General features: G+C 41.0%; 1 protein-coding gene across 2 annotated transcripts in view; it reads right to left on the bottom strand.

The window, feature by feature from the left end:
* CLVS1 (clavesin 1) overlaps positions 1 to 26,722 on the bottom strand; it is a 119,448-nt gene that overhangs the window by 51,716 nt on the left and 41,010 nt on the right. For both annotated transcript variants that reach the window (XM_081116625.1, XM_081116624.1), the window contains exon 3: positions 10,970 to 11,144. In XM_081116625.1, the coding sequence (XP_080972751.1) occupies positions 10,970 to 11,144 (175 nt within the window). The remainder of the gene's footprint in view (positions 1 to 10,969; positions 11,145 to 26,722) is intronic.

The following is a 26,722-nucleotide window of genomic DNA, read 5'->3' as shown; positions in this document are numbered from 1 at the left end:
TCTTATCAAGGGTGGCCACTGAATCGGCACCAAGACCACCTGGAAACACATTGGAAATGCTAATTCTCACCACCACCCCCCCACCCACAACCTACTGAATCAGGCTTTCCAAGGACGAGATCCTGTAATCAGAGTTTTAACAAGCTCCATAGTGATTTTGGTGGGTGATAAAGTTTGAGATCCACTGCTCCAGTTCAATCTCATTGTTTTTTGCTGATGAAGAACCTTAGGTCTATAGGCGTTAAGCCATTTTCCCAAAGTCGCCCATGGAATTAATTGCAAAACGGACACAAAACTCAACTTCCTAATTCCTAGTTGCTACATTGGACAGCAAGCAGAGAACTGCAAGAAAACTTCCCTCTATTTTTCTACATTAAGATTCTGAGTGAACATTTTTGTCATTTCCCAGCATCTCTTGGGAGCCATGCCTGCAACATTCTTAGCCTATGCAGTTCAGGTGTAGCACCCTGAGTGGGCTCATGCTCTGGTCTGGCCAGAGCACCCTGCAATCCCCTTCCTCTTGCCAAAAATGCAGAGACCAGGCGTAACTCCTATCTGGAACTGTTGGAGTCTTCAGTGTTACCCTGTCGAAAAAGTGTGTCTGAAAATGAAGTCAGTACAGAGAAAAGTGTAACAGAGTTGGACAGAGAGAGACAGTTCAATGGTGTTCTTTCAACTTCATCTCCAGCTCTAGCTGAACTGGGAGGTAGAGTAAGTAGCTCTGTAACTTTTTGCTATACAAATGCCCCCAACCCCGTTTTTGTTTTGCTTGAGCCAGATTTGAGTTGGTTTTTACTCTGGAAAGCCAAAGAGCTATGGCTAATGCTTTGGTAACACATATTATTTTAATACCTGTGGTTTCATCACTGGAGAATGTGGGTTGTGTGCAATAAGGTTTTCCACCCCAGTTTTTTCAACAGAGGGCCCGTTAAGAATGCTGAATACTGCTTAGCTCTGGGGCACCAGGTCTCCTAGGACACTCACAGGACTAGAAGCACACAGTCGTCTATATTTCTGCAAATATGTAATGTATTCAGAACAGAATCCTGGATAGCCATGTCACACTTCATTTCATAATAATGAGAGGCAGAGATCTCTTCCCTGGGGCACTGAGAACTATTAACCTGGAGCTAAACAATTCACAAAGGTCTTTGTCAGGACAGCAGTGCGAAGGCTCTTAATATATTCCTCCACGGAAAATCTCGTCCGGTGGAGAAGATGAAATGTTCCTTCCACTACCATCTTGTTCTCTCTCCCCCTCCACCCCCTGTGGCCTGTGCGACATAGTTCTCGATAATTTCCTGTCTCCGCTTCCTTCCTCCAGCTGGAGTTCTCCAGATGCCATCCCCATTGCGACAACGAAACGGCCTCCCTCCTTGAAGCCCTGGCTTGCTTAGTGTCTGTCGGGAGCCCAGCTTCTGACTCTTCCTATGCGCCCCTATTTCAATGCCCCCCTTTCTCATTTGTGGGCTTCTCTTCATCCAACTTGTTCATTTCTGTTGCTCTCCACCAGAATTCTTTCCATAGTCATTGCTCCTTGTGTCAGTCTTTCTCTTTTCCTGTGACTTCAAACACCACCAGCTCAATAAATCCAGACTGGACCTCTCTCCTTAGCGCAGATCTAATGGAAACAATTAAAATACCCCCCGAACCTTAAACTCACCAGGTCCAGCACCCTCGGTGCTCTCCCCGTACCCGCCTGCCCCCCTCTCACAGGGGGCAGCGCCACCCCTCCCCACCCCGCAGCCCGCCTAAGCTGCCTCCTTGGCGACCCCTCCAGCACTTCCTTCGCCCACGTGTCCCATCACCGAGGAAAGCCTTGTTTTACTGGAAAGCCTTATCTTACTGCTTGTGTAGTTACCGAATCTATCACTCCTAGTTTCAACTCCTTCTTTCTCACCTGAATTACTGCACTTGCCTTCTAGTTGGCTCCCCCGCCTCTGGGTCTTCCCTGCTCACACTCACCAAAGTGATCCCACGTGAAATATAAATGCGGTGGCCATTGTGCCTCAATATGTTCAGTGGCTTTCAACGTGCGCAGGAAAAGGCCACGCTCCTTACCATGGCACAGGGACAGCCAGCTCCTCACTGGCCTTACGCACTCCGGGAATATGAAACGAGTTCATTTTCTCCCTCTCATGGAGCTATGTTTCGCCTCTGCGCTTTGCCCATATTTCTTCTCTGCCTGGCATTGCTCTCACCCTGCCTTCACTCGGCTATGCAGCACTAATCTGCTAAGGGTCAGGTGCGACCTTGCCCAGGATGCCACTCCTAACAATTCTTGCCTGGATTGGGATTTTATTAACCTGAAGCCTCCCTCCCTTTCTGCACAGGCTCCCTTCCTCTCGTTGTAGGTCGCCTCTGCTTTGAAGCCTGACCTCTCGAGAGCAAGGGACCACATCTGTTTACTTTTGTGACCGGCTCAAAGGAAAAGCTTAGAAACTGTTACTTGAATGGATGAATCCGAGCGTTGGCTGGTCCTATAATGCACAAGGGTCCAGAAAAACTGTTTATCAAAAGTGTGCCGGAGATAGACCTACTTAATTGGACTTGTTTTAAATGGGCCATGCTGTCTGCCATCAGGATCACCAGAGTGTCATTAGCTCTAATTAGCTTCCTGAGTTTAATTGATACTTAACAAGGTAGAGCATTAAAGGAGAGATTTTATTCCTCTAATATTTCCATAATAACATATTGCATGATTGCAAATTCAGAATTACAGCTTTGTGGCCTGAGAAGGTAAAAAGTAGTTTGTCTAGAGGGAAAGTGTTCTTCAATCATGCCTGGAGTGTTTAGAAAACAAATTAAGAATGTTCTTAACAAAATACAAATATCTTTTTCTTTTCATCTGTTCCTATCTAATATTCATTAGCACGTGAAAACTGTAAGGATCAATAAAAGACACTGCAAATGTTACTGCTAAAAAGAGTCTTACAGGATGAAAAAGGTGAATGTTGGCCCCATTAATCACCCGATTGCAAAGGTGTTGGGAGCAGACTGTTGGGTGATAATTAAAACGATCACACCACATGAATAGAAAGAAAAGGCACAGCTTGGGCAGGTGACACCAATCTGGAGCTAAGTCATTAACTAAGGGGAGCAGGAGAGGGAGCTCCCTTCAAGGTCAGTGAATAGACACGTGAGGTCTCATCTTTAGGGATCCGAACCTACAGAACCAGACCACGGGAGAGCAATTTCACTCAAACCTGTGCGTTAGAGCCACGGGAGCCCAAGGATAAGTGCTGCCCTTTTCGCTCTTTCCATAACACCCTGTCACTCAGTGAGCACTGACTGGCCCAGGCAGTTTCCATGTGCTGTTCAATGTTCACCATAAACCTGTGAGGCACTATTATGACACCACCTTCTACAGATGACAAAACTGAAAGCTAGAGGCCCGGCCAGCATGGCTCAGGGGTTGAGCATTGACCTATGATGCAAGAGATCGAGGTTCGATTCCCGGTCAGGGCACATGCCTGGGTTTCGGGTTCGATCCCCAGTAGAGGTTGTGCAGGAGGCAGCTGATCAATGACTCTTTCTCATCATTAATGTTTCTCTCTCTCTCCCTCTCTCTGAAATAAATAAAGATATATATAAAAACAAAACAAAACAAAAATCCTGAAAGCTAGAGAAAATAAATGACTTGTTGAGGTCTTTAATTGGCAGGGCCAGGATTGAATCACAAATATTTGGACTCTGCTGTCACCCCCGCCAAAGTGTGGCTATACCAGCAACACCTGGGAACAGTTTTGAAGCGCAGACTCGTGGCCTCTGTTTCAGATCTCCGTAGTCAGTAATTCTGGCGTGTGGGTTGTTACAAGCCCTCCAGAGGAGTCTGATGCGCTTGAGGTTGAGATGCATCACGTTACACCGTAACACCATCTCTTAGAGCTGTGCTCCTCCAACTTCAACATGCATGCAAATTACTTGGAGAACTTGAAATGCAGATTCTGATTTGGTAGGTGTGGGGTAGGTCCTGACATTCTGTGTTTCTAACCAGCTCCTGGTGATGCCGATATTGGTGGTTTGTGGACTACTCTGTGCCCAACAAAATCCCAGAATGTAAGTTCCTGGAAGCCACAGCTTTGTTCTCTGCTGTAATCCTGGTTAGAAAAGTCCCTGACCCAGATTTTATGTTGAGTGAATGAATACACCAGGAGTCAGTATGCCTGCCTGTCTGAGTTATGGACTGTTGATTCGGTGTGAATCTACTACTAACATACATTTGCCCAACCTGCCTTTTCAAATTTCTAATCACACTATCCATCTATACTCAGGAACTGTCATGTTTCCCACTGACTTACAGACTTTTTACTGTTCCAATCTTTTGAGTGAATGTGGCACTTTGAATTCCCCAAGGGTGAGTGAACATATCATATGATCTGAGAAAAGGTTGAAAAATTAGGATATAAGAAGGAGGCTGGAGAGAATGGACAAGGGTCTGAACAAGTGTAATAAAAAGGAACTCTCAGGAGATGGATGATTCACAGGTGGCTGAGCCTCTGAGCTTAAGAGCTGCAAAAGCAACGGACTTCCCTTTCCACTAGCCTGGCTCAAAGCTGTTGGGAGAGTTTGAATCAAAGTTGGTATAAATATGATAAAACCATATTTAACAACAACAAAAATGGTCATGCAATAAACCTTGAATGAAGACAATGAGTTGATAAAGTGATTGGCCAGAGAAAAAACACACGAGCACAGAAATAAGGGTGTGTGTGTGGGGGGGGAATTGCTGCCTAGATCTCCTCTGGTGAGTGAAAGTACGCGTCTCTAAACCCTTAACAAATGCCTGGGTCCTAAAAGGAGTAAAATACTTTGTAGAAAGCTTATAGGACACAAGGCTATACATCCTAAGTAAAACACTTCAGCACAGTAAGCTCTGTAAGTGTCTGGGTTGGCTGAACATGGATAAATGCTGCGTGTTGGTTGTAATGGTTAGGCTGCAAGGATTTACACTAAATAATTCCAAAAATTGATTTTGGAAACATTACAAAACTCAGGAGCAAGACTTCACCGTTTTGCTCATTCTGCCAGAATTCCCCAGCAGAATTGAGACTAATGCTGTGCTGTATTAAATTGGTGGCATAAATATTACTTTTAGTTTGATTAAAATTTAACAAGTTGTAATGAAGAGATCCAACAGCTCTTGTAGGCATTATTGACCACGTTTAAGAGATCAAACGGCAGAGTAAAAGAAAAGGACTTCCAGGCATTCTCAAAATTTGTTTTTAACTAGAGTTCTTTGAACTAATATTCATAGAATATTTATGTAACTGGGGCAACTTAATATTCTAAACAATGACATTTCTTCAAAGTGTTGCTCTGGAAGGAGGAATATTAGAATTTCATGACAAGCTGATACTGCTATCTTTTGATATAAAAACCTGATAATCCCTTAAAGAGCGGTCTTCTGTACCATCACTCCTATATCTCATTAACTCAGCCTGTGAAGCGTATAACCAAAGTTCTATGCACATATCACGTTTTGATGGTTGTTCTCAGAGACAGTATAATTGCCTTTTAAAAAATTAAGTTGATATTTTAGGTTCATAGCAAAACTGAGATACAGAGATTTGCCATATGCCCCTTGCTCCCACACATGTATTGCTTCCCTGTTAGCAACATGCCCCACCAGAGGGGAACATTTGTTACAATTGAACCTACATTGCCACAGCATCATCACCCAAAGTCCATAGTTTACATTAAGGTTTACTCTTTTTTTTTTTTTTTTTAAATATATCTTTATTGATTTCAGAGAGAGGAAGGGAGAGGGAGAGAGAGAGAGAGAAACATCAACAATAAGAGAGTCCTTGATCGGCTGCCTCCTGCATGCCCCGAACTGAGGATCGAGCCCGCAACCCGGGCATGTGCCCTGACTGGGAATCGAACCCCGATCGCCTGGATCCTGGGTCGATGCTCAACCGCTGAGCCACGCCGGCCGGGCAAGGTTCACTCTTGATGTTGTACATTCTATGGGTTTAGGCAAATGTGTGGCGACACGTATCCATCATTACAGTGTCATACATCCCCTGGGCTGCACCCACTCATCCCTCCCTGCTCCACCCTCAATCCCGGGCAACTACTCATTTTTTTATTGTCTCCACAGTTTCGCCTTTTCCAAATGTTACATAGTTGGAACTATACACAATGCATCCTTTTCAGATCAGCTTCTTTCCCTTAGCAATTTGCATTTAAGGTTCCTCTATGTCCTTTCACGGTGCGATAGCTCCTTTCTTCTTAGGACTGAGTGATATTCGATTGCCTGGATGTACCATAGTTTATCTATGCACCTACTGAAAGATACCGTGGCTACTTCCAAGTCTCGGCAGTTATAAATGAAACTGCTGTAGATATTTGCATGCACATAAATTTTCAACTCCTCTAGGTAAGTTCCAAGGAGCAAGGCTGCTGAATCATATGGTGAAAGTGTGTTTTTTAAGACACTGCCAAACTGTCTTCCAAAGCTGCTGTACCATTGTGCGTCCCCACGGGCGGGGAATGGGAGTTCCTGCGGCTCCGCATCCTTGCCAGGATTTGGGATTGTCAGTGTCCCAGCTTTTGGTCATTCAGTTGTGTAGTGATATTTCATTGTTTTAATTTGCATTTCCCTGACGACACATGATGTGAAGGAACTTTTTGTATCTTATTTTCCATCTTTGGTGAGGCGTTCTGTTCAGGTCAAACTTTTAAATTGGATTATTTGTTTTCTTATTGTTGAGTTTTAAGAGATCTTTGTATATTTTGGGTAATAGTCCTTTATCAGATGTGTCTTTTGGAAATATCTTCTCCCAGTCAGTGGCTTTTTACTCATTCTCTTGACATTGTCTTTTGCAGAGCAGAAATTTTTAATTTTAATGAAATCCAGCTTATCAATTATTTCTTTCATGGATTCTGCCTTTGGTGTTGTATCTAAAAAGTCATCCCCATGCCCAAGGTCACATAGATTTTCTCCTATGTACCTTCTAGGAGTTTTATAGTTTTGCATGTTACATTTAAGTCTGTGACCCATCTTGAGTTAATTTTTGTGAAGGGTGTAAGGTCAGTGTCCAGATCCTTTTTTTTCTTTCCTTTTTTTGCAAGTGGATATCTAATTGTTCCAGCACCATTTGTTGAAAAGACTATCTTTGCTCCATTGTATTGCCTGTGCTCCTTCATAAGCATATAATTGCCTTTTGGAGCATAGAAATACAACTGATAGGCCTAAATAGAAGACTGTCACCAGGCTGCTAGCCAGTGCCCATCAGCTCTATATTACCTGTTATCAACTTCACTTTGGGGTAAATTGTAGCCAAGGGGAAAAAAGATAAACATCATGATTCATTACATTACAAGATATTCCAAATATCTATTACTTATTGCAGTAGATGTTCCTCATGCAGTCAGACCTCCTTCAGAGCTAAAGATTTATTCCCTGGAGGCTACGGGTGCTACCAGGAGAAAGCTCTCAGATAACAGTGCCCTCTGGGGACTCAAGCTGAAGAGAGCCATTTTGCCCAGGATCACAACCACTTCCCAGGGCACCCTGCACACAAGGACTGAACAGTGTGGGAATATAAAGGCCCAGCACCTTGGCCCCAGTGAGGGACAACTCTGAAGGATCATAGCTTCAGAATCCTGAAACTTTCATTGGCAGTGACTGAATCCCAGCTTAACTTCTCCTTCTGCCAAACGTTTTTCCATGGCTGCTTTTCTACAAATGTTGACCCCAAGAGCACTCCCTAATAAATCTCTTGCATGTGATCTCTGTGTCTGAAACTGCTCACTGGAAAACCCAACCTATAACAATTAGTAATTGAATGTCTCATTGAACGACTATCTTATCAAGAACTAAGAAGGGAGGTCACAGCGCTAAAACTAAGTGTTCTGGAACTAGGTTGTGATGCAGATGCAAGAATGTCCAAAAATGACCCTAACTTCTCACTGCCTGAACAGTGGTCCCCAAGCCCCTTTTCCCCGCAGGAGGGGTTATATTAGTTATTGGAGGAGGGGCTGTCATATCCCATGGCCCCAAATTCTCCAGGAGCTGAGCAGCAGGTAATCCTAGACAACTCCGATAAACAGCTGAAACCCCAACCAGATGGCCTGGCCCAAAAGTGGTCTGATTATTTCTCCTGACAAGGCCACTTACATCTACCCTACAAATGCAGGGCAGCAAGTTTCCATCCCTGGAACATGGGCTCTCCCTGCCCCACAATCTCCCACATGTCTAGCAGACACCCTGACCTCCTTGGGCCTCTCTGAGGATGCAGAGGAGGAAGAAAGAGCGGTGGCTTCTCCTTTCTCGCTGACACTGCTTTATACAGCTTTCCCTTTCTCCACTGGTCTATGTCTTCACTCTGCCAGTGTTGTGAAATTTATCTTGAACCTTCATGGCTGACACATGGAGACCTGGATGGGACCCTCCTTGTACAATAGTGTGACTATGAAGGCATACATTCTGCTTAGTAGCAATTATCACTTTTTTGAAATGTCAAAAGGGGTTGATGGCTACATTAGAGATGGAAACTATCCCTGCCATGAGGAAAGGTCACTGGGAGAGCCACCAGAGGTGTGACCATGGTGTCTGAATGTCCCCAAAGCCCAAGAGAGGATAGTCTGGTTTGAGAAGTTGTCAATGGCTGCTCAGAGCTGACTACTCACAGCAGTGACCCTGAGGGCTTCTTCACAGTTGCTAAAACAAGCTACTTGTCATAGGGAGTTGCATCCTATGGAGGAGCTACACCCAGGTCAGTGTCCCCTGTGGCCACTGGCTATTTCTCCCGGCAGGAGGGACTGAACCTCTTTAAGTGTCCCCAGGTCTTCAGGGCTTGGGCAGGCAGAGTTCCCAGAAAAAGCTGCATCTCCGTCCAGATAGCCTGATTCTGGGATGGCCTGATGCTTTCTCACAGTCAAGGTGAATTTACCTTGCTTTGCAAAAGGGAATAAAAGGGCCCAGGCCACTGCTCTGTGAGATGATGGGAGGAGTTCCATTTTCTCCACTCTGACCCTGGCCTCAACCATCTCCCCTTCTACCAGTAGAGGCTACACTCTTGCCAGAGTTATAGGACATTGCAGAGTTTATCCCAGGTCCTGCTACATGATAAGTGAAGGCTCAGAAGGTCATCTAGCACTTCTTGTAAAAATAGTTTATAGGCTTATATATAGCTTTACCTTTTAAAGCACATTCACATGCATTAACTCAGTAAGCCCCACATCAGCCTAGTGAATTTGGCAAGGGACATATTATGTAATCCACACAATTTTCAGAAAGAAAAACTAAAACACAAGGTTGGGTAAAGGACATTTTCCTTCTTGATTTATGAAAACAAGTTACAAATACAGAGAACTTGAATCACAGCTACTTATACATGTAATAAATTATCTTTTTTTAAAGATAAAATTAAATGAAGCTTGTACTACCCCAGAAAAATCCTGGAAATATGGTCAGCATAATTATAGGGCATGAAAGAAACCTTGCAGCTTACTTTAAAACTCCCTTTGATAAAAGCTTTAGGGAGAGAGATCAAATGTTCAGAGGCTTAGATGAGAGGAAGTTGGAGACCAGGAGTTAGAGTTAAGAGAAAGTGATTGATAGTAGAGAACATATGGGAATGTGGCTGGGAGTTTTAACACAAGGCAGGACCCTCCATGTAGTCCAGAAATGCAAAAGCAACCTTTAAAATGCGCCCCCAATACACCAGACGATGTAGCCCCCAGGGCCACCGAGCACTCCTGGCACAGTGGGGAGCTGTTCCTCCTCTTCTGAAATGCCTGCTCCCCTTCGCTTCCCCTTGGAATAGGAAACCATTTCAATCAAATAAGGCCCATTCAATAAGCACGATTCTCAGAGGGCCACTAGACAGCTGCTGGGGGCCAAACAGGCATAAGCCCCAGCTTGAGAAACAGACCCACTAATTCCTCCTCACACTAGAGTGGGACGGGTGATTGGAGTGGGGCTTCTAGTCTTGCACCTCTTTTTAAAATTATTATTGGTTTATTATTTCATTTTCATTGGTTGAAACATGCACCATCTGCATGCTCAGTGTTCAGTGGAGACTTAGGTGCACAGCCTTTTATTCCCAGAAGTAAAACCAAAGCACCTAGAGAAGCTGGAATAATGACTGAAATTTTTTTATTGAATTTATTGGGGGTGACATTGGGTCAAAAAACCATACACGTTTGAAGTGTACAACTCAGTAGAACATCCAACATCCTAGTGGAACGGGGCTCACCCCACTGAGTCAGTCTTACTAGAAAATTAAGAAGGGGCATTAGCTTTACTCGTGCTGATTCTGAATCTCCCTCAACTGTGCCTTTACTTTTGAACTATAATAATGTGCCACCAAGAAGCTAAGCAGCATCACCTCTCTGAGTTTGTTAACACTTTTCATAGAAGCGGTGGTCCTTAAAAGTAGAAGGGAGCCCAGAGACTGCCTGCCCTGCCTTCACACAGCACAGAAGGCCCGGCCCCAAGGGCTTGACGATGTTCCCGCAAACAGGACCTAGGGTTCCACCCGCTTCCCCTGCTTGCATGAAGGGATCCGCTTCAGCACAGACACTGCGCACACTGCATACTAGGGAGTGAGCGTCCACAGGGGCCTTTCCGGGGTACAGAGATACTTCTAGAAACCCTGGAAAGCTCCCATGCCACCTCTATATAGGACATGCTCATAAAGCAGTTATTTTCTAGTTTTAATTTTTGTAAACTCTCAGATGAGTTTGGATAAATATCTCCGAGCTTTATGCATAATTGCTGCAGTAGGTAATTCGTGCCTGTGGTAACAGTAATTTAGAGTTATTAATGAAAATGAAGTCTAATTAAAAAACACACACACCAAACATCTAAATTCAGGCTGAGGTAAAAACACAGACTATCACAGGTGAATTTTATCTGCTTTCTTTTTCTGCTCTAAAAGACAAATATTACCCTGGCTGCAATAAGAAAAAGTACATTGTCACACACAGCCTCGTATGGCACAGTCTTTGCACATACCTGCAGCCCTTCGATGGCCAGTTTGAGAATGGAAGGTGTCAGTTTGGAGGCTTGTTTGAAGGAAAAATTACTCCAGTCTATGATTAAAAGGAAGCCATTTATCTGGAGCTCCGGATCCTCAATAAGGACTTCCAGTGACAGCAGGATGGCGCGGAGGATGTCTGTGAAGGAGTTCCTGCAGCCGGAGCAGAAAGGAGAGGCTGTGTGAGGCTAGCAGGTGGGCGCGCTCCGCTCGTGGGGCGCTGGCCTCCTCACTCCACTGCTTCTGAGCCCAGCCTGCAGGTAACATCGGTGTTTTGTACCCCAAGTGACCGAAAATGCATTTGCTAAACTTCCCAGGAAAAGTGCTCCAAGACTCACAGGTTGGAAGCCTCCCTTCGATCTGCTGCACCAGGGCCCCTAACTTTACAAGGTGTCCCCCTTTTGTTTCCCGGGATCTCTGTACTCTGCCTTCACTATAGCTCTAATTAACTGCTTTTCATTGAAATGCATCCCTTATTCCTGCCTTCCCTGACAGAGCTCTAATCTCTTAGGGCAGCAGCTGGGCCATAATCATAGCTGTGCCCCAGTACCTAGCTACGCGGTGAATCGTTGCTGAACAAATGAGGCGAGGCCTTAATCAGAGGTGTTTATTTTGATTAAGCCTCTTATTCCTTTTGTTTGTTTAAAATCTTGCTAAAAGTGTAAAAACAACCATACAATTGATGCTATTTTTTTAGCTTCTGTTCACTGGGAGAGAAAAATAAATCATGAAGAATAGCTTACTTTTACTGAAGGTTTACAGAGTGTGATTTGGGAAGGAAATTGCTTTGAGTCCATCAGTAACTATGACAACAGGAAGACCTGCATAAAAATGAGAGTGACAGCTCTCCAGTGTTGTGTGTGTCCCTCCACATCACATATTCCCAGTCACCAGTTGATTTTTATTTTAAATAATTTTCAGACACAAAGAAATGATGGCATACTTCTACTCCCAACAAATTATCCAGAATTATAAATTGAAGATCGTAGAGGACTCAGTGCCTTTTTCTTGGTAAGTAGGAAAATATAACCTTGGATGGCAAGTGATGGCAAAATCTGTTATTTTCTTCGGGCTGTTATTAAAATCAGAAACCATATCCTCTTGCGAAATCAGTGTGAAATGATCAGATTCTTGAGGGTTTAAATCTGGTTTAAATTCTAACCATGTATAGTGATTCCAGGTTTCAGAGCAGGAAATCTGCGCTCGAACAGTAAGCCAGTACAAATTTACTGCATGCTTATGATAAGCTCAGCGTTGTGTTTCATACTTGGACTCATAAAATAGTATGTCATATTTCTACTTTCAGATAGCCCTTAATTTAGTTGGGATGAGATAGGAGATTAGTAAGATAAGTTGAAAGGGATCAATACGATTTGAGTAGTCAGGAAAGATTTTATGGAGGAATGAAAGCTTGGGATAAGCCTTGAAAGATAGACAAGATCTTGATAGATTATTGCGAAAAGGAAGAGCAAGACATTTTAGGAGTGACACAAATGAAAAATAAAGATATCAGCTCATTCTGTTTCTGTACAATTCTTTTTACTGAAAATTTATTCAGTATATCAAGCTGAAATTTTCCTCCCTTGAATCTACCCATTGGGTGTGGTTCTGCTAAAATGATAAAAAACCTCAGGTCTTTCCATACCACATACTTTATCTGAATAGTGTTATGAAACCTATAATCTCTAGGTTTAAAAAAATTATTAATAACTTTAATCATTTCTCATAGGAAATGGTTTTAATGCTCTTCTTGTCATTTTTGTATTCCTTCAGATACGTTCTCTTTTCAGTTTTTAGGATGTCGAATTCCTATTAATGGTGGATAAAGTTTTTATTAGGGCTTTTTTTGGTTTTTGTTTTGCATTCATATCAAACACGATCTAAAGACCCAAGTCTTTTTTAGAGATACAGCTTTGTGTTGGAAAGCAACACTGATTTAACCGGAGCATGGGACCAAAGATTAGGAGTTGAAGCAATTCCAAGTGGAAATATGGAAATGGCCAATGGTAAACTGGAAATGACCACTAGGGAATTAGAGAGCCTGATCCCGGATAAGCTTTCTTAAGAAGAGCACACACGGGAGAATTTATGACTGAAAGTCTAAGCCTTGGGTAAAGTCTACAGACAGTACTGAGATTGAAGGAAGAACTGAACTAAAAAGTGAGAGGGTCAAGATAGCACTGTGTTTAAAAGGGAGGAGTGTTTCAGGGAATAAGGATGTGGTGACTGATATTACTGCATCACTGACCCCAGTTCTTCACTTATCTGAGGACCTACACACTAGCTATGTGTTGACCTCATTGAACAATAGATGTATCCCCCCCATGGCCGTGTGACTTGATTTAACTGATGGCATGTGACAGAAATGACCGTGTGCCGATTCTGAGTCTAGCTCTTAAAGACCTCAGATGTTGCTGATTGTTCTGTTTTCTTCTGCCACTGCCATGGTAAAAAAGATGTTATAGCTAAAATGAATTCAAGAGAAAGGTGAGAAACAGACTAGTGATTCCCCAGCCAACTAGCAGAGCTTCACAAGAAAAAGAGCTGCCCAGCTGAACCCAACCTAGATAACCCCCAGCTGTCCCCCGGGTGTGTGCAGTAATAAATGCTTGCTTTTTTAAGCCACTGAGTTTGGGGATGGTTTGTTACACACAGTAACTGTCTAATACCAGAGGGTAGATAACCTAGTCAAATACAACAGAAAAATTTAGGAGAACAAGAAGGAAGAAAGGCCATTGTATTTGGTAACAAGTAAATCTTTGGAGGATTTTGAGACAGCACTTTTAGTTGAATGGTGAAGATGGAAATCATTGATTATAAAGATTTTTAGCAAATCACTTAATCACTATCTCATTTTACTCCTATAGAAATGAGATATAGCACCTCTTCCTATCACATGTCCACTTGTACACATTCCCAAGAAGAGACAATAAATTCTTGAAAACCTGGGAACTATGCATTTTTAAGATCAAAACATTATTGCAGGATAAGCATTGGCAGTGAATGAAGTATTGTATTCATGGATGATCCCAGGAGAAAAATAAAAGGATTCTGGACTTCATTATAGTTTCAAAATGTTCAAATGCTTCACTTTTCCAGAGGAACTTGGTGAGCAGGAAAGAGTTGAATGGAATGTATCTCAAGTCATGAGGCTTTATACCCTTGCTGAGGAGCATGAACCCACCTCATACCCTAGCTGAAATCATCATGTTAAATTCCTTACTTCCTGGCTTCCTCATATGGATTTCCTCTTTCCTATTTTGACATCTTGAACTTGTGGAATCATCCTAGTTCTTTCTATTTTAAAATACCTGCCAGACCAAATATTTTATGTACTTACTCCACTCTCAGGCAGGTGGAGCATAACTTCACACTCTTTAAGTAGAGGCCGAGCACAGTGACTTCCTTCCAAAGAGGACAGTGTGGAAGAGGGTAAGAAAGTAACTTTATAGTGGAGAAAACTGACAAATACTTCCTCAGCCAGGTGCTTTCGGTCAACATCAACAGGAATAAATCGTGCCGATAATAGCTGCCCTGATATAATGATGAAAATGGTACTTTATCTCTGTTCTTCCTTCCAAAAAACATAACCCCAGATTGATCAAAGGAAACATTAGACAAATTACAGTTGAGGGCCAGTCTACAAAATACCTGACCAGTACTCCTCAAAATTGTCAAATTTGTAAAAAACAAGAAAGGCCAGAGAAACTGTCACTGCCTAGAGGAGCCTAAGGAGACATGAAGACCAAATGTAATGTCTCTTGAATGAGATCCTGTGACAGAAAAGAGGTATTAGGTAAAAACTAAAGAAATCTGAATCAAGTATGGACTTAGTGACTAATAATGTATCACAGTTCATTCATCAGTTGTAGTAGATACATTATACTAACATAAGATGTTAGTAATAGGGGAAACTGGATGAAGAAATATACGGGAACACCCTGTGCTATCTTCACAGCAACTCTGTAAATCTAAAATTGTCTTAAATAAAAATTTATGTTTTAAAAAATTGTTTACTAGAGTTTGCAATCTGCCAAGGTAAATTACCTTCTAACAAGGTTTCTATGCAAACCAAAATTGTCATAAACAATTCAGCAACTTCATGCAAATTGGAAATGAGAATAGAAGAATACATTTCCAGAATTACTTCATTCTACCAACTCATTTAGGTTTCTACATTGTTGAACTCTAATAACACAGAGGGGAAAAATTATTTTCTATATTGCCTACAATCACAATGCTATTGACACAGTTTAGAACTTGTATAAAAATGAACTGATAGAAACACATAGATATTTACATTTTCTTAATCTTTTTCTATATTTGCTTATTACTTATACATTCAGTTATTGGGTATATCAGTTTTAGATGGATATTCAAATCTCAAATGTGATAATGTATGTGAAAGCACTATATAAACTACAAATTGCCAATTAAATGTAAAAAACTGTTACGAGAAAATAGAAAATTTCAACTTTTCTCCCCAAAATATTAATTTACATTAATTAGAACTTATTAATGGTTTATCATCAAGAAGTTCATCATTATACTGTGAGAAGTTAGATTTTATGAACAGTGACTTACTCGTTAGGTTCTACTGTTGTTCATAGGAGTTGAGCACCCAACATTGCTTCCTGAGGCTTTAAAACCTACCTCAACAGCATAATACAAATGAGATGCAAAATTATGGAAAATAATAACTGCTTTACCAATGAGGAGATATTTATGTTTCAAGAAGTGACTTCTTTGTGCTTTGAATTTTTGGTGAAGAGTCTAGAGCTTAGACCCCAGAGCTAGACTCATACAAGAAAAAAGAAGCTAAATGTGATCAGATAACCACAGACAGAAATGATGTGGTTGCCAGTGAAACTATTTTTTAGAAGGAGTGGGAAGCCTCATAATCAATCGTAAAATCACAGTCCTTATTCCTGTGCTAATGTTTCTGCATATAACAGCAAGGAGTCTGTTAAAATTAGTAGTTAAACCTCTTTGGCTTGTCTTGTCCTGAAACCCTTTAACTTCACACTCGATATCTAGAAGTGTTTACAATTTTTTCTTGGAAATTTTTTAAGGTCCTTCTTAAGCCACACAGTAGTTTTGCAGATAGTTTGCCACCAAATACCAATTCAAAAACATTACACCTTGGTATGCTTGTTTACCTCTTCATTACATCTGAAGCTTCTTTCAAAGTGAATTACTAAAATAACCACAGCATGGCTTTCACCCTTACTGGGTGCTTGGCCCCTCATCGGATAATGGTGGGGAAGCCAAGGTGGAGAAGAGCACGTGCTCTATTTGCAACTCTTAGGATGCATTCTGGTCCCTGGACATGGGAAGAACCCTCTTTTGGTAAAGTGACAAAAGGGGCTGTACTTAGGGCTTGACGTCCTGACTCTGTCACTCACCAAGCATTCAACTACTGGTAGAAGACTGAAGTTCTTAGAGGGGTACTTTCCTGTTCCTCCGTGTAGAGGGTTGTTGCAAGAGTTATGCAACATGATGGTGTGAAGGAGCTTTGTGAATTGGAAAGTACATCCCAACTGGAGGCAATATTTGTACTTGCATGGATTACAGTCTACCCCTCTTGGTTACACTTCATGGTGGTAACAGCAGCAGGACAATGGGAAATGCACAAGATGCAATTGTGTTCTGTTCAGGTAAACCTATTGTTTCTTTTTCTAAGGCTGAGGGCCTCAGAAAAATGGCCTGGAAGAGGAATTCTGGTGATTTATTTTCCTAAATGGGTTCTAATAATTCCTATGTGAATCAGGTTTTAGCTGGATGGTCTCTCTGTGTGTCATTGTGCAACTAGGCAATTGAATCTGTATTTCTCAAAAGGGTAATCCAGGAGAAATTTTTAAAAAAATTATTTGTGTTCTGAAAATATTAGATGCAAGGAAGATGCTAATAAAAATGTTTAGCTTTGCTGTGGTAGAATTAATATTTTCAAGAGCTTAATATTAAATTTTCTACCTTGAATGTTAGCTAAAAAGTCAAATTAGACAATTGCTTTTCTCAGCAGGGATGATTACTAAGAGGGCAAAAGCCTGGGATATAAACCACTTCACATGGTTTGATAGGCACGTAAGGTCAAGAGTAGAAAGAAAGAAAGGAAAGAGGAAGAAAGAATGAATGAAAAAAAGAAAGAAAGAAAAGAATACCTTGTAAGTAATTTTAGATTTCTATTAGCTTTATCCTATTCTGGTTTGTAAAGAACTCTTTTGGATTTATGTTAACCTAAGAATATAATTCTTTGTAACACCAGGATAAATGAGCTGCCTATTGATTTATTATTAGTTGCAATATGGGAATGCCTGGCTCTCAAAGCCTCAGCATCAGAAAGAAGGAATAATGTACTTAATGCTATTCAAATATCTTACAACATGCAAGGCCCAGTCCCTATGTGTGGAGTTTAAAATAGGAGCAAGCCACAGTGAATTTTTGGCTTAGCTCATGTCACAGAACCTCAATTAAAATGGTGTATATTTTACAAAACAACTATAGTCATTTCAAATGTTTGTCTATCCCTACCTTGTATGACAAAATATATGGGAAGAGTATGGGGCACAACCCACCTCCAACTCAACCATATGCTTACTGAAGACAGAACACAAAGGGTACTGCTCTTGCACAGTGTCCTGATTTTGAACTAGACCAGAGAAAAGAGCAAGACAATGTTTTCTCACTCAAGTAAAGCATGAAGATAAGAAGCTGTGTCTCTCTAGACCAGTCCTTACAGGTCTACCCATCTCTGGATATAGACACAAGAACTCAAAGTATTCGTATAGACCATTCAAAATGCCACAGACACTAAAAGCATTCAGATTTCAACTTGCCAGGTCCTTTCTTGTTTGTGTCTCTGTGGTGGACAAAAATATAATGTATGGGTGTGTGCATCTACAATAATTTACCATTTAGAGTTTTCTCCTTCAGTCTTTTTGTTTTAAATCAAATTTGAATAGATAAAACCAATATTTTATCACATTTGGTCCAACTGCTTCTAAATTTTCCCAAGAATTGAAGAGAATAAAGTTAACATTGAATGTATCTATTGGCTCCCTTGTATAGCTAATACAATTTCTTATCATTTAATGTCTTCTTTAAAAAATTTGGAAGTTTCTGAAACTGCATAAGAAGTCAGGAGGCATTTGTTCAAAGGTTTAATGAAGTTCTACCTTATGGAAGACCCATAAGATGAGAGGGCATTTTTTTACCTTTCTGCTGGTAGATAGAAACTGGTAGGAGACATTAAAATATATGTCCATGGAAAGCAAAGTCATGAAAAGCATAAGGTTTGTAGTTGGCAGATTCTGATTTAAATTCTCTCTGTTCTGTGCAAGCTTAGCAAGTTACTTTCTCTTTCTGTGGTTTAGTTTCCTCCTTCTTTGTAGAGAAGAGTCATAACACCAGCCTCACTGGTAATGATAAAGTGAGATAATATATACAAACGCATAGCAGAGCAACAGGCTCATATTAATTAATCCATAGAAGGAGCTGATGGTCATGGTGGTTTTCATTATTACATAAGTGAATATGCTATCAGGTAGAAAGTAATAGAGGTTGCAAAAGGTTTGGGAATTACGAGGAGAGATCACTTATGGCTGGGGGATTTTGGAACATCTTCAGTTTGGCTGTGAAGAATATGAAAGGTTTGGGCACTGGGCATAGAAGGAACCACATAAGCAGTGAGATCTGAGAGCGTAGAGACTGTTGATTTGGGAGAAATGGCAAGTTTTCCTGTGCCATGGGATAAGTGAAAAGAAATATAGAAAGAAGGTTAGAATTGTGATCCATCCTCATTCTGCTTTCCAGGGGAACTACTAGCTATTTCTGCAGGGGAAGGAAGCAATGGCAGTTATGCTTTAGGAACATTTAGACTGACCACAGGGATTATGTAAATTGGAGTCAAGAGCCTGGAGCAATGTGGTCCAATTAAGAGGAGGCAATTACAACGCAATGGGCGAGAGATGAATGGAAATGATAGAGATTTGAGATGAACTGTGAGAGACAGTAACTATGATTTAGTTACAGATTAGATTTGCCATGAAGAGAGGAAAGATGGTGGTGCTGTTAAGGACAAAAGGAACTCTGTTGAGTAGGAAATGAGTCAGAGATGTTGTACTTGTATCTAGTTCTGATACAATAAGAATCAGCACCCAGGACAGCAACACAGAATATGAATATTAGTATAACTTGACATTGGGCTGTTAAGAGGATGCCTAGACGTGAGGGGTTTACATTCCTGCCACTCAAGTGATGAAATAGCACCATAAGCAGATGCCTCATCTGTAGGAGAGAATAGTTCCTGTCCTATTTGTAAGAAGGGACCACTGAATCCCTGGAAATTACCTATATCTACACATAGTCGATACTCAACAAATGATTCTTAGTTGAAGGAACAAAGGAGGGTGTGTTAAACCAACCCACTGGAAGCTCTGAAACACTGAAAATAAACAAAACCCACTCTGGGAGCACCAGTGGGTACATTTCCTTCCTCTCCAATGCCTCTTATGCTCATTGCTAGGGCAAGTAATGTCAGATGTGTGTTCTTAAGCACTTTTTCTATCATGGTTCATATTTATAGAATAATATGCTACTGTGTATCCAAGAGTTGGAGAGGAAACAAAGCTTTAAGAATTGATTTTAATTTAGGAGAGGGTCATGCTCGCATGCACATCGATTAATGTGGGCATAAATGAAGATAATAAGAAAATGACAATATAGAACAGTTAATAAATGCTAGATGGATGTTTACAGATAGGAAGGCTGGTATAGCTCAAGATTCTCAGCCCATTGGGAAAGAACTGCCCCTCCAAACACCACTTTAAGATAGCTTGAAATGCAAGTGAGGAAGGGGCTTATTTCATCCAGCTCTCTACTTGGGGATTGGACCAGGGTCTAAAGGGAGCAGCAACAAAAGAATAAAAGCACATCCCGATGGAAGTGAGCTATGAGCATGTGATTCATCACTAAATGACTATGAAAAATTAATTTCATGCTTGTCTATTCTGGTAACTCCCTTGGCTGAGGAGCTACAGAAAATTAAAAACCAGGAAGAGTCTCAAGTAGGTAAAACGCACTTACTACTAAATATTAGGCATAGAGTTAGGGTCAAATCAGTCCAACCAGGGTTACAAACAGCAAGATCTTTCCTGCGGAGGGTGAATTAACGTGGGTGGCCACATTACTCTTACTTTCAATGGAATAAAATTGACACTTACAGGCCTTGCATGGCATTCATGACAATGTACTAGTCAGTACTTGAAATGGGATAGTTTTTCTCTAGGCCTGTCTTGCTCTTATAACCATAAAATCATTTTCAAGATAAGAAATTGGACAATAAGATGAGAGAGAAGGCATTTTAGGAAGGCATTCATCCTATGGTGCTCTATTGCCTTGAATGATTTTACCTTCCCAAGGTTTTTCCCTCTGGGTGATTCGCTGCAATCACTCTTGCAATCAAGAAGTTCCTTTCTGAAATCACAAACTCTGATAAAAGGCAACTTGAGTTAAATGGTGCCATAGTGAAACAACTCCACAGATACTGCATTTCATGTGACTTAAGTTGGAATTATACAGCAACACATAATTTTAATTAATTCATAAAATTGCCTGCCTCCAATGAAAACTCCAACCGTCTGTATTTAATAAAAAGGTCAATATATTCTGGCAGTATAAAAAGATCTTAAAACCAAGAGAAGCCTCAAGGCTATAATATTAGTTGCCTACAAATAGGAGCCAACCCTGACAAATGTGGGTAATTCACATCAGAAGAGTTAATAGAGACTGACTGAATTTAAAGAGTCTGCAATCTGATTGAAGTGTTCAAAGCTGGTTTATCATTTCCCTTTTTAAAATTCTAGCCTTCTTAACCAAACTACTGAAACATCAGCAAGCAATCAAATTCATGAAAGAAGAAAAGGAGAGAGCCACAGGAAATCATTATGTAATGGAAAGAAAAGTCTTATTTTCATAGGTAGTATATTCGAGGTAGTTTAATAATCTGACAGAAATGCAGCTTGTTGGCTGGTTTCCAGGTAGACATTCTTCTATCTGGCTATCACTTGTCAACCATTTCCTCTTCCTCAAGACACCTCAAGGTTATTGGGTTCTTGAAGAGGGAAAGATACAAGGTTCTCCTGACCTTCAGGGCTATCAGGCTCAGGAAGACCCTTACCACTGTTTATAATGCTTGCCTTATGGCACCAATAAGGCAAGACTAATGGGAAGAATTTTTGGTCTTGATCAGCTCCTATTAGTGATGGCTCACAAATCACTATAATGACAAGCAGCTTGATCACCCTTCTGAGACCAGGATAAATATATTCTCACGGCCCAGAGAGGAAAAGCCTCCTGCGAATCCCACCCACACTATTTTCCAGAATAGAACATGTGCTCAACTTCAGCAGAAAAATCCCCTTTGGAGGTTTCCAAAGACAGCTGGAGCCTAGCGTGCTGTGCCTATAATAGTTAATTGGCAGGAACAGACATGTCAGAAGAGAGATGTGGGCGTTCCTTGAATTCTGCTAGCAGAGGGCACACATGCACACTCACTGGGCCCAACCCAGCCCCGATTGGGCAGGTCATGGAGACCACAGAGTGGCAATGCCCCCTCCCTGGACCCTCTTCATAAACCAGCGGGCTGGGAGCTCTAATGGACCCACTGCCTGAGCCCCAGTCAGAACACAGGCTCCTTATTTTCACCCTGCCTAATTCTAGGAATCAGAAGTAAAACAGAAGGTAACAGGTAATACAGTCATTAAAAAATGAACATGTGCTCCACATAGTTCATTTAACAATAGGGATCAGTTGACTTTTCCTACCTAGGGTGAGTGTGCTTAGAGGGCTAACTTTGCCCTACGAGGTAAATTTACCCATGAAGGCTCTGACGACTCTCTGGGGAATTATTTTATGGAGGTGGTTAAAGACAACATTGGTTTCTTTTACTTAATTATATCAGAGATTATCACTTGGCAATCCTCTAAGCAATTAGAGCCAGTGGTTATTATTTATTGCTGCCACTTAATAGGAGCTACACTGCGGGAGATACTGTAAAACATCAACATACATTTATCTTTTACATCTATCCCAAATATCCTACTCTGAATAGCAGAACAGAATTTAGAAAATGTACTATATATATGTATAACTTATATATTGTAAATACTCACACAAAGAGAAAATATAACATTTTAGGATTTGGGGTTTTGCTGTAGAAGGATTTCATTGCCTAGACTTATCCTAATGAAATCTCAGGAATTGTAATGGGCTACTTAGAAAGATCAGCAGTTTACTTTCCAAAGAGGGGGAAATAATTAAAAGCTCAGGCTCTAGAAAGTTCTATCTCAAAATTTTCCTCCTGCTTTAATCCTTGACTTCTGTAAACTGATGGGCCATTACCAAGACTCTTTTCTATTAACAAAGGCACAAGGAGGGTTTTCCTCATTCCACTCCCTCACCCTGCCTTTTAGCTGTAAATCTACACTTGTCCCTGTTGTATTTGGAGTTGAATTCAAACTTTCTCCCCTATTATAATAATCTCAATCCTTATTGCCTTAGTCTTGAATAAAGTCCTCTTTGCTATACTTAACAAATTCCAGTGAATTATTTTTCTCATATAGTGTTAATAAATATATATTAAATGGATGAATTCCTAACATGAGCTGTCTAGATAGGTGTCCCCACATGGGAAAATTGGGCTAAAAGTGGGGAGACAAGGCTGGTGTATGAGACAGAGGAACTCCTAACGGGGGGGCTGTAGGGGAGACTGAGTTGTTCCTTGTATAATCTGCCCCTGGACAGCTCTTCCCATGTTCCCAGGGACTGGTTCCCAGGAAGACTTTTCCACTTGTGCTAATGAGCTTTCTCTAGGGACAAGGCAGCCAGCCATGTCAACCCATGGAGCAAGAAAACGTAGGACTCTTTGAGATTTAGAGAATATCCTTTGGGGTATTCAGTTTACAAAGGAGACAATCTGGTACTTGGATGAAATGCAGGGCAGGGTTACTGCCTAGTAGAGCAGACTCTTTCTGTTATTATCTCACCCTGACTGGGCGCATTCATTTGTACTGATTTATGCTTCTTCACTGACACATTTGTCATCACTGAAAGACTGAAGAAATCTGTTAGAAAAATTAACTCTAGAAGTTATTACTTATTATTTAAGCAAGAAGCTACACATTCTTCAAGAGTCAGTGGGAGAGCTTTTGTTTCTTATTTCATGCCAGATACTATGAAATGACAAGTCACATATTCTTTATTTTGGCCTAATGCAAACTTGTCAATTAGCCTGGAGGGAGGGGGAGGGATGTCATCCCCACCCCTGCCATCTCCAGGCTAATCTTAAAACTTAATGGGGAGAAAAAGGGACATCTGTAATATTTTAAACAAAAATAAAATTTAAAAATTAAAAGAAAACTTAATGAAATGAAAAATTCTTGATTTAGGTGGCTCTGTTCACTTGGACCGAGCCTTCTCAGAAGGGCACAGGGCTTACTGGTTTACAGCTGGACAGTTTCAGTCCACCTGAATTTGATTTGAGCTGGTGCCTCTTAGAAGAAAGGAACAGAGCTGACAACGAATGATCACTTAATAGGAGCCAGGTACCAAATGCCATGATTCCACATGCACCATCTCAACACCTTCACCTCACAACACCCTAGTAAAGTGGGCATTAGTGTGCGCAGGCGCAAACATGGTGGCTTGGTGAAGTTCTTGATGGAGAGTCACAACAGCAAAGGGATGAGCAGAGATTAGAACCCAGGTGTCTCACAGTAGAGTCCACTGTCCATTGTCAAGGAATCATGCTCAGGGTATGTGGGTCTGACTCCAATACTCCCTGCAAAAATAAACTTTGACACCCCCAAAATCTTCATAAATGAGGCAAAGAGAAAAACCTGTTTGCAGCTGCCTAGAGAAATGCCTGCTCTAGGAGCTTCCCTTTGCCCAAATGTCTGGGAGTAAATAAAAGCTCAGGCCATATTTTGGTACCTTCTGAGTTTGTCTCCCATTCAGGTTTCTTCTTCGTTTGGTGCCTCCCACCTCTCCGGAGGCCCTGTCCTTCCCTCTGTCTACAGTGGAAGCTGCAAGGGATTGAGAACACTTACACTCTGCGATTGGCTGACCAGTGGATCGGCTTTAAATGCATGGACACAAAATGCTTGTTCAAGCAGGTTTTTCAGAATTTTTTATCTCTAACTGTAAGAAGTTTTCTATAGTTAAAAGATTTCCAGGGCAGGGATAGGTTAAGGGGCTTCCAGAATCACCTACAACCCAAATAAAACTCCACTTCTGTGTTTTTAAGGTGATTCAACAGCATCTTCTCTCCATTCACACACAGCAACCAGTGGAAAAGATGCCTCTTCTAGCTGAACCATGACTACCTGGTCTCTTTCTGGACTTGTACTCCAAGTTTCAACACATAGATTTTTGCCTTCTCTGCACAAGTCTGCCCTTTCCCAAACTCCCTCCATGCCTGCCTACAGTGGCTTTCCAGAGGTGCGAGCTGTTTTGAGGTGTGTGTCTGTCAGACCAGTGTTAGGTGTAGGGCAGAACTCACAGCTTGCTAGATAAGCCTGAAGAGCCAGGGAGATTCAGATTCAACTCTATATGCAGGGAACAGCAGCTCAGAAGGGGAATGATGGTGTCATGTCTGGAATTCTGATTGAATTTGGGACTTATCCTTGAATAAGACATACCAGGGAAGCAGCTAAAGCCATAGGAGCAAATTGGCTAGACCTTGGGCTGACAGACCTTGGAAAGCATACAGAGGAAAGTCAGATATGACCCAATATTGATCAAGAGAAGGCTAAAGAGGCTTGCACACAGCATACAATATAATTGTATTGATTTGACTTGCTGGAAATGACTGGCTTAGGAAAGGAGGTAGGTGAGGGCAAAGAATGTTTTTCAAATATTTGAAGAATATTTCCTCTCTCTCATTCTCTCTTTCTAAGGTCCAGAAGAAGAGGAACATTTCTGAATTCCTGTTTGAAAGATGCAGCTTGGAAGACAAATGCACTGGCAGTAAGGATAGTTCATGATGTGGATGGATTACTGAGACATTTAGAGTCAACTTTTCTGGTGACCTTAAGATAGAATTTTAGAGCTGTTCCAAAGCCTTCATCTTTATACATGAGAACAAACGAGGCCCAGAGGACACAGCTAATAAATATCAGAGCCAAGATTTGAACTTTGGTGTCTGATTATCACAGTGGGAAGGAAGCTGAAAGATCATCCAGTCCCCAGGAGGTTCAGCAGAGTGTGTTTCTCACCGATGCTTTGTTAAGAAAATGTCCAGGCAAATAGAAAAGCTGAAAGAATAGTACAATGATATACCCATTATTTGATTCAACAATTGTCAACATTTTGCATAGTTGCTTTATCTGTCATATGTGTATATATGCATATGAGTGTATAGCTGGAATTAAATTGACAGAAAGTTCTATCCAACATTTTTTCATTATTTCCATGCCACTTGTTCTGTAGAATGTTCTTCTACACCATACCCTGGCCTGTTGTTTTCCCTTTATAACATTTAATTGTTTCTCTTAAACTGGAGTGAAGTCCATTGGCTTGGTTAGAGTCAGGTTAAATGCTTCTGGAGAGAATAATTTATATAATGATGTCAATAGGCTTGTCCGACAAATTGAGGGTTTCTGCAAGAGCTCTTGTTGAGAAAGCGTGGAAGGGTATCTCAAAGCTCAGCAGAAATTTATGCCAAGAAGGAGTTGCTGTGGGTGCTGGGGGCATGAAGACAATTTCACATTCACAAGGAAAAGGAAGGAATAGAGTTTTTAAAAATTGAGATAATTGTTGATTCACATGCATGTGCAGTCATTTGTGTGTGTGTGTGTGTGTATAGTTCTATACAATGTTATCAGATATATAGGTTGTTGTGTCCACCATCCCAGTCAAGATACTGAACCAACAAGGATCCCATATGTTTTCCTGTTCTAATTCTCTCCTCCCATCCCTAAAACCTGGTAACCGCTAATCTGTCCTTCATTTCTAAAATGTCATTTTTTAAAATGTTATATAACCTTTTGGGATTCGCTTTTCTTCATTCAGTGTAATTACCTGGAGAGTCATCCAAGTTATTACACATATATATATATTTTTTAATTGGGAGTAGTAGCCAATGGTATGAATGTACCACAATTTGTTTAACCATTCACCTGTTGAAAGATATGTGTTATGGATTTCTACTTTGATTCCATTATGATCAGAGAATATACTCTGTATTATGTCATTTAAAAAAAAAATTAATGTTTGCTTTGTGGCCTCAGAGTTCGTCTATCTTGGTGAATGTTCCATGGGTACATTTGAAAAAAACAAAAGTGTACTCTGTTGTTGTTGGGTAATGTTCAATAAATGTCAGATTATGTTGGTTCACCAAGTTGTTCAGATCTTCTATATCCTTGCTGATTTTCTGCCCAGGAGTTCTATTAGTTACTGGGTGGGAATGTTAAGTTCCTAACTACGGTTGAAGATTTGTCTATTCCTCCTTTTAGCCCTGTCATTTTTTGCTTCATGTATTATGAGACCCTTATTTGATGTGGGTGCATTTGGTATCTTTATATCTCCCTAGTGGATTGATCTCTTCATCATCATGTAATGATAATAACCTTGGTAATATACTTTCTTCTGAAGTCTATCTCATCCTAATATGGCCATGTCTATCTAATTTTTTAATCTATTTTTGCATGGTACATTTATTTTTACTTTCAATC

This window comes from Miniopterus schreibersii, assembly GCF_964146895.1.
Source record: "Miniopterus schreibersii genome assembly, chromosome: 17".
NCBI lineage: Eukaryota > Metazoa > Chordata > Mammalia > Chiroptera > Miniopteridae > Miniopterus > Miniopterus schreibersii.
This window is presented reverse-complemented; position numbering and strand designations above follow the sequence as displayed.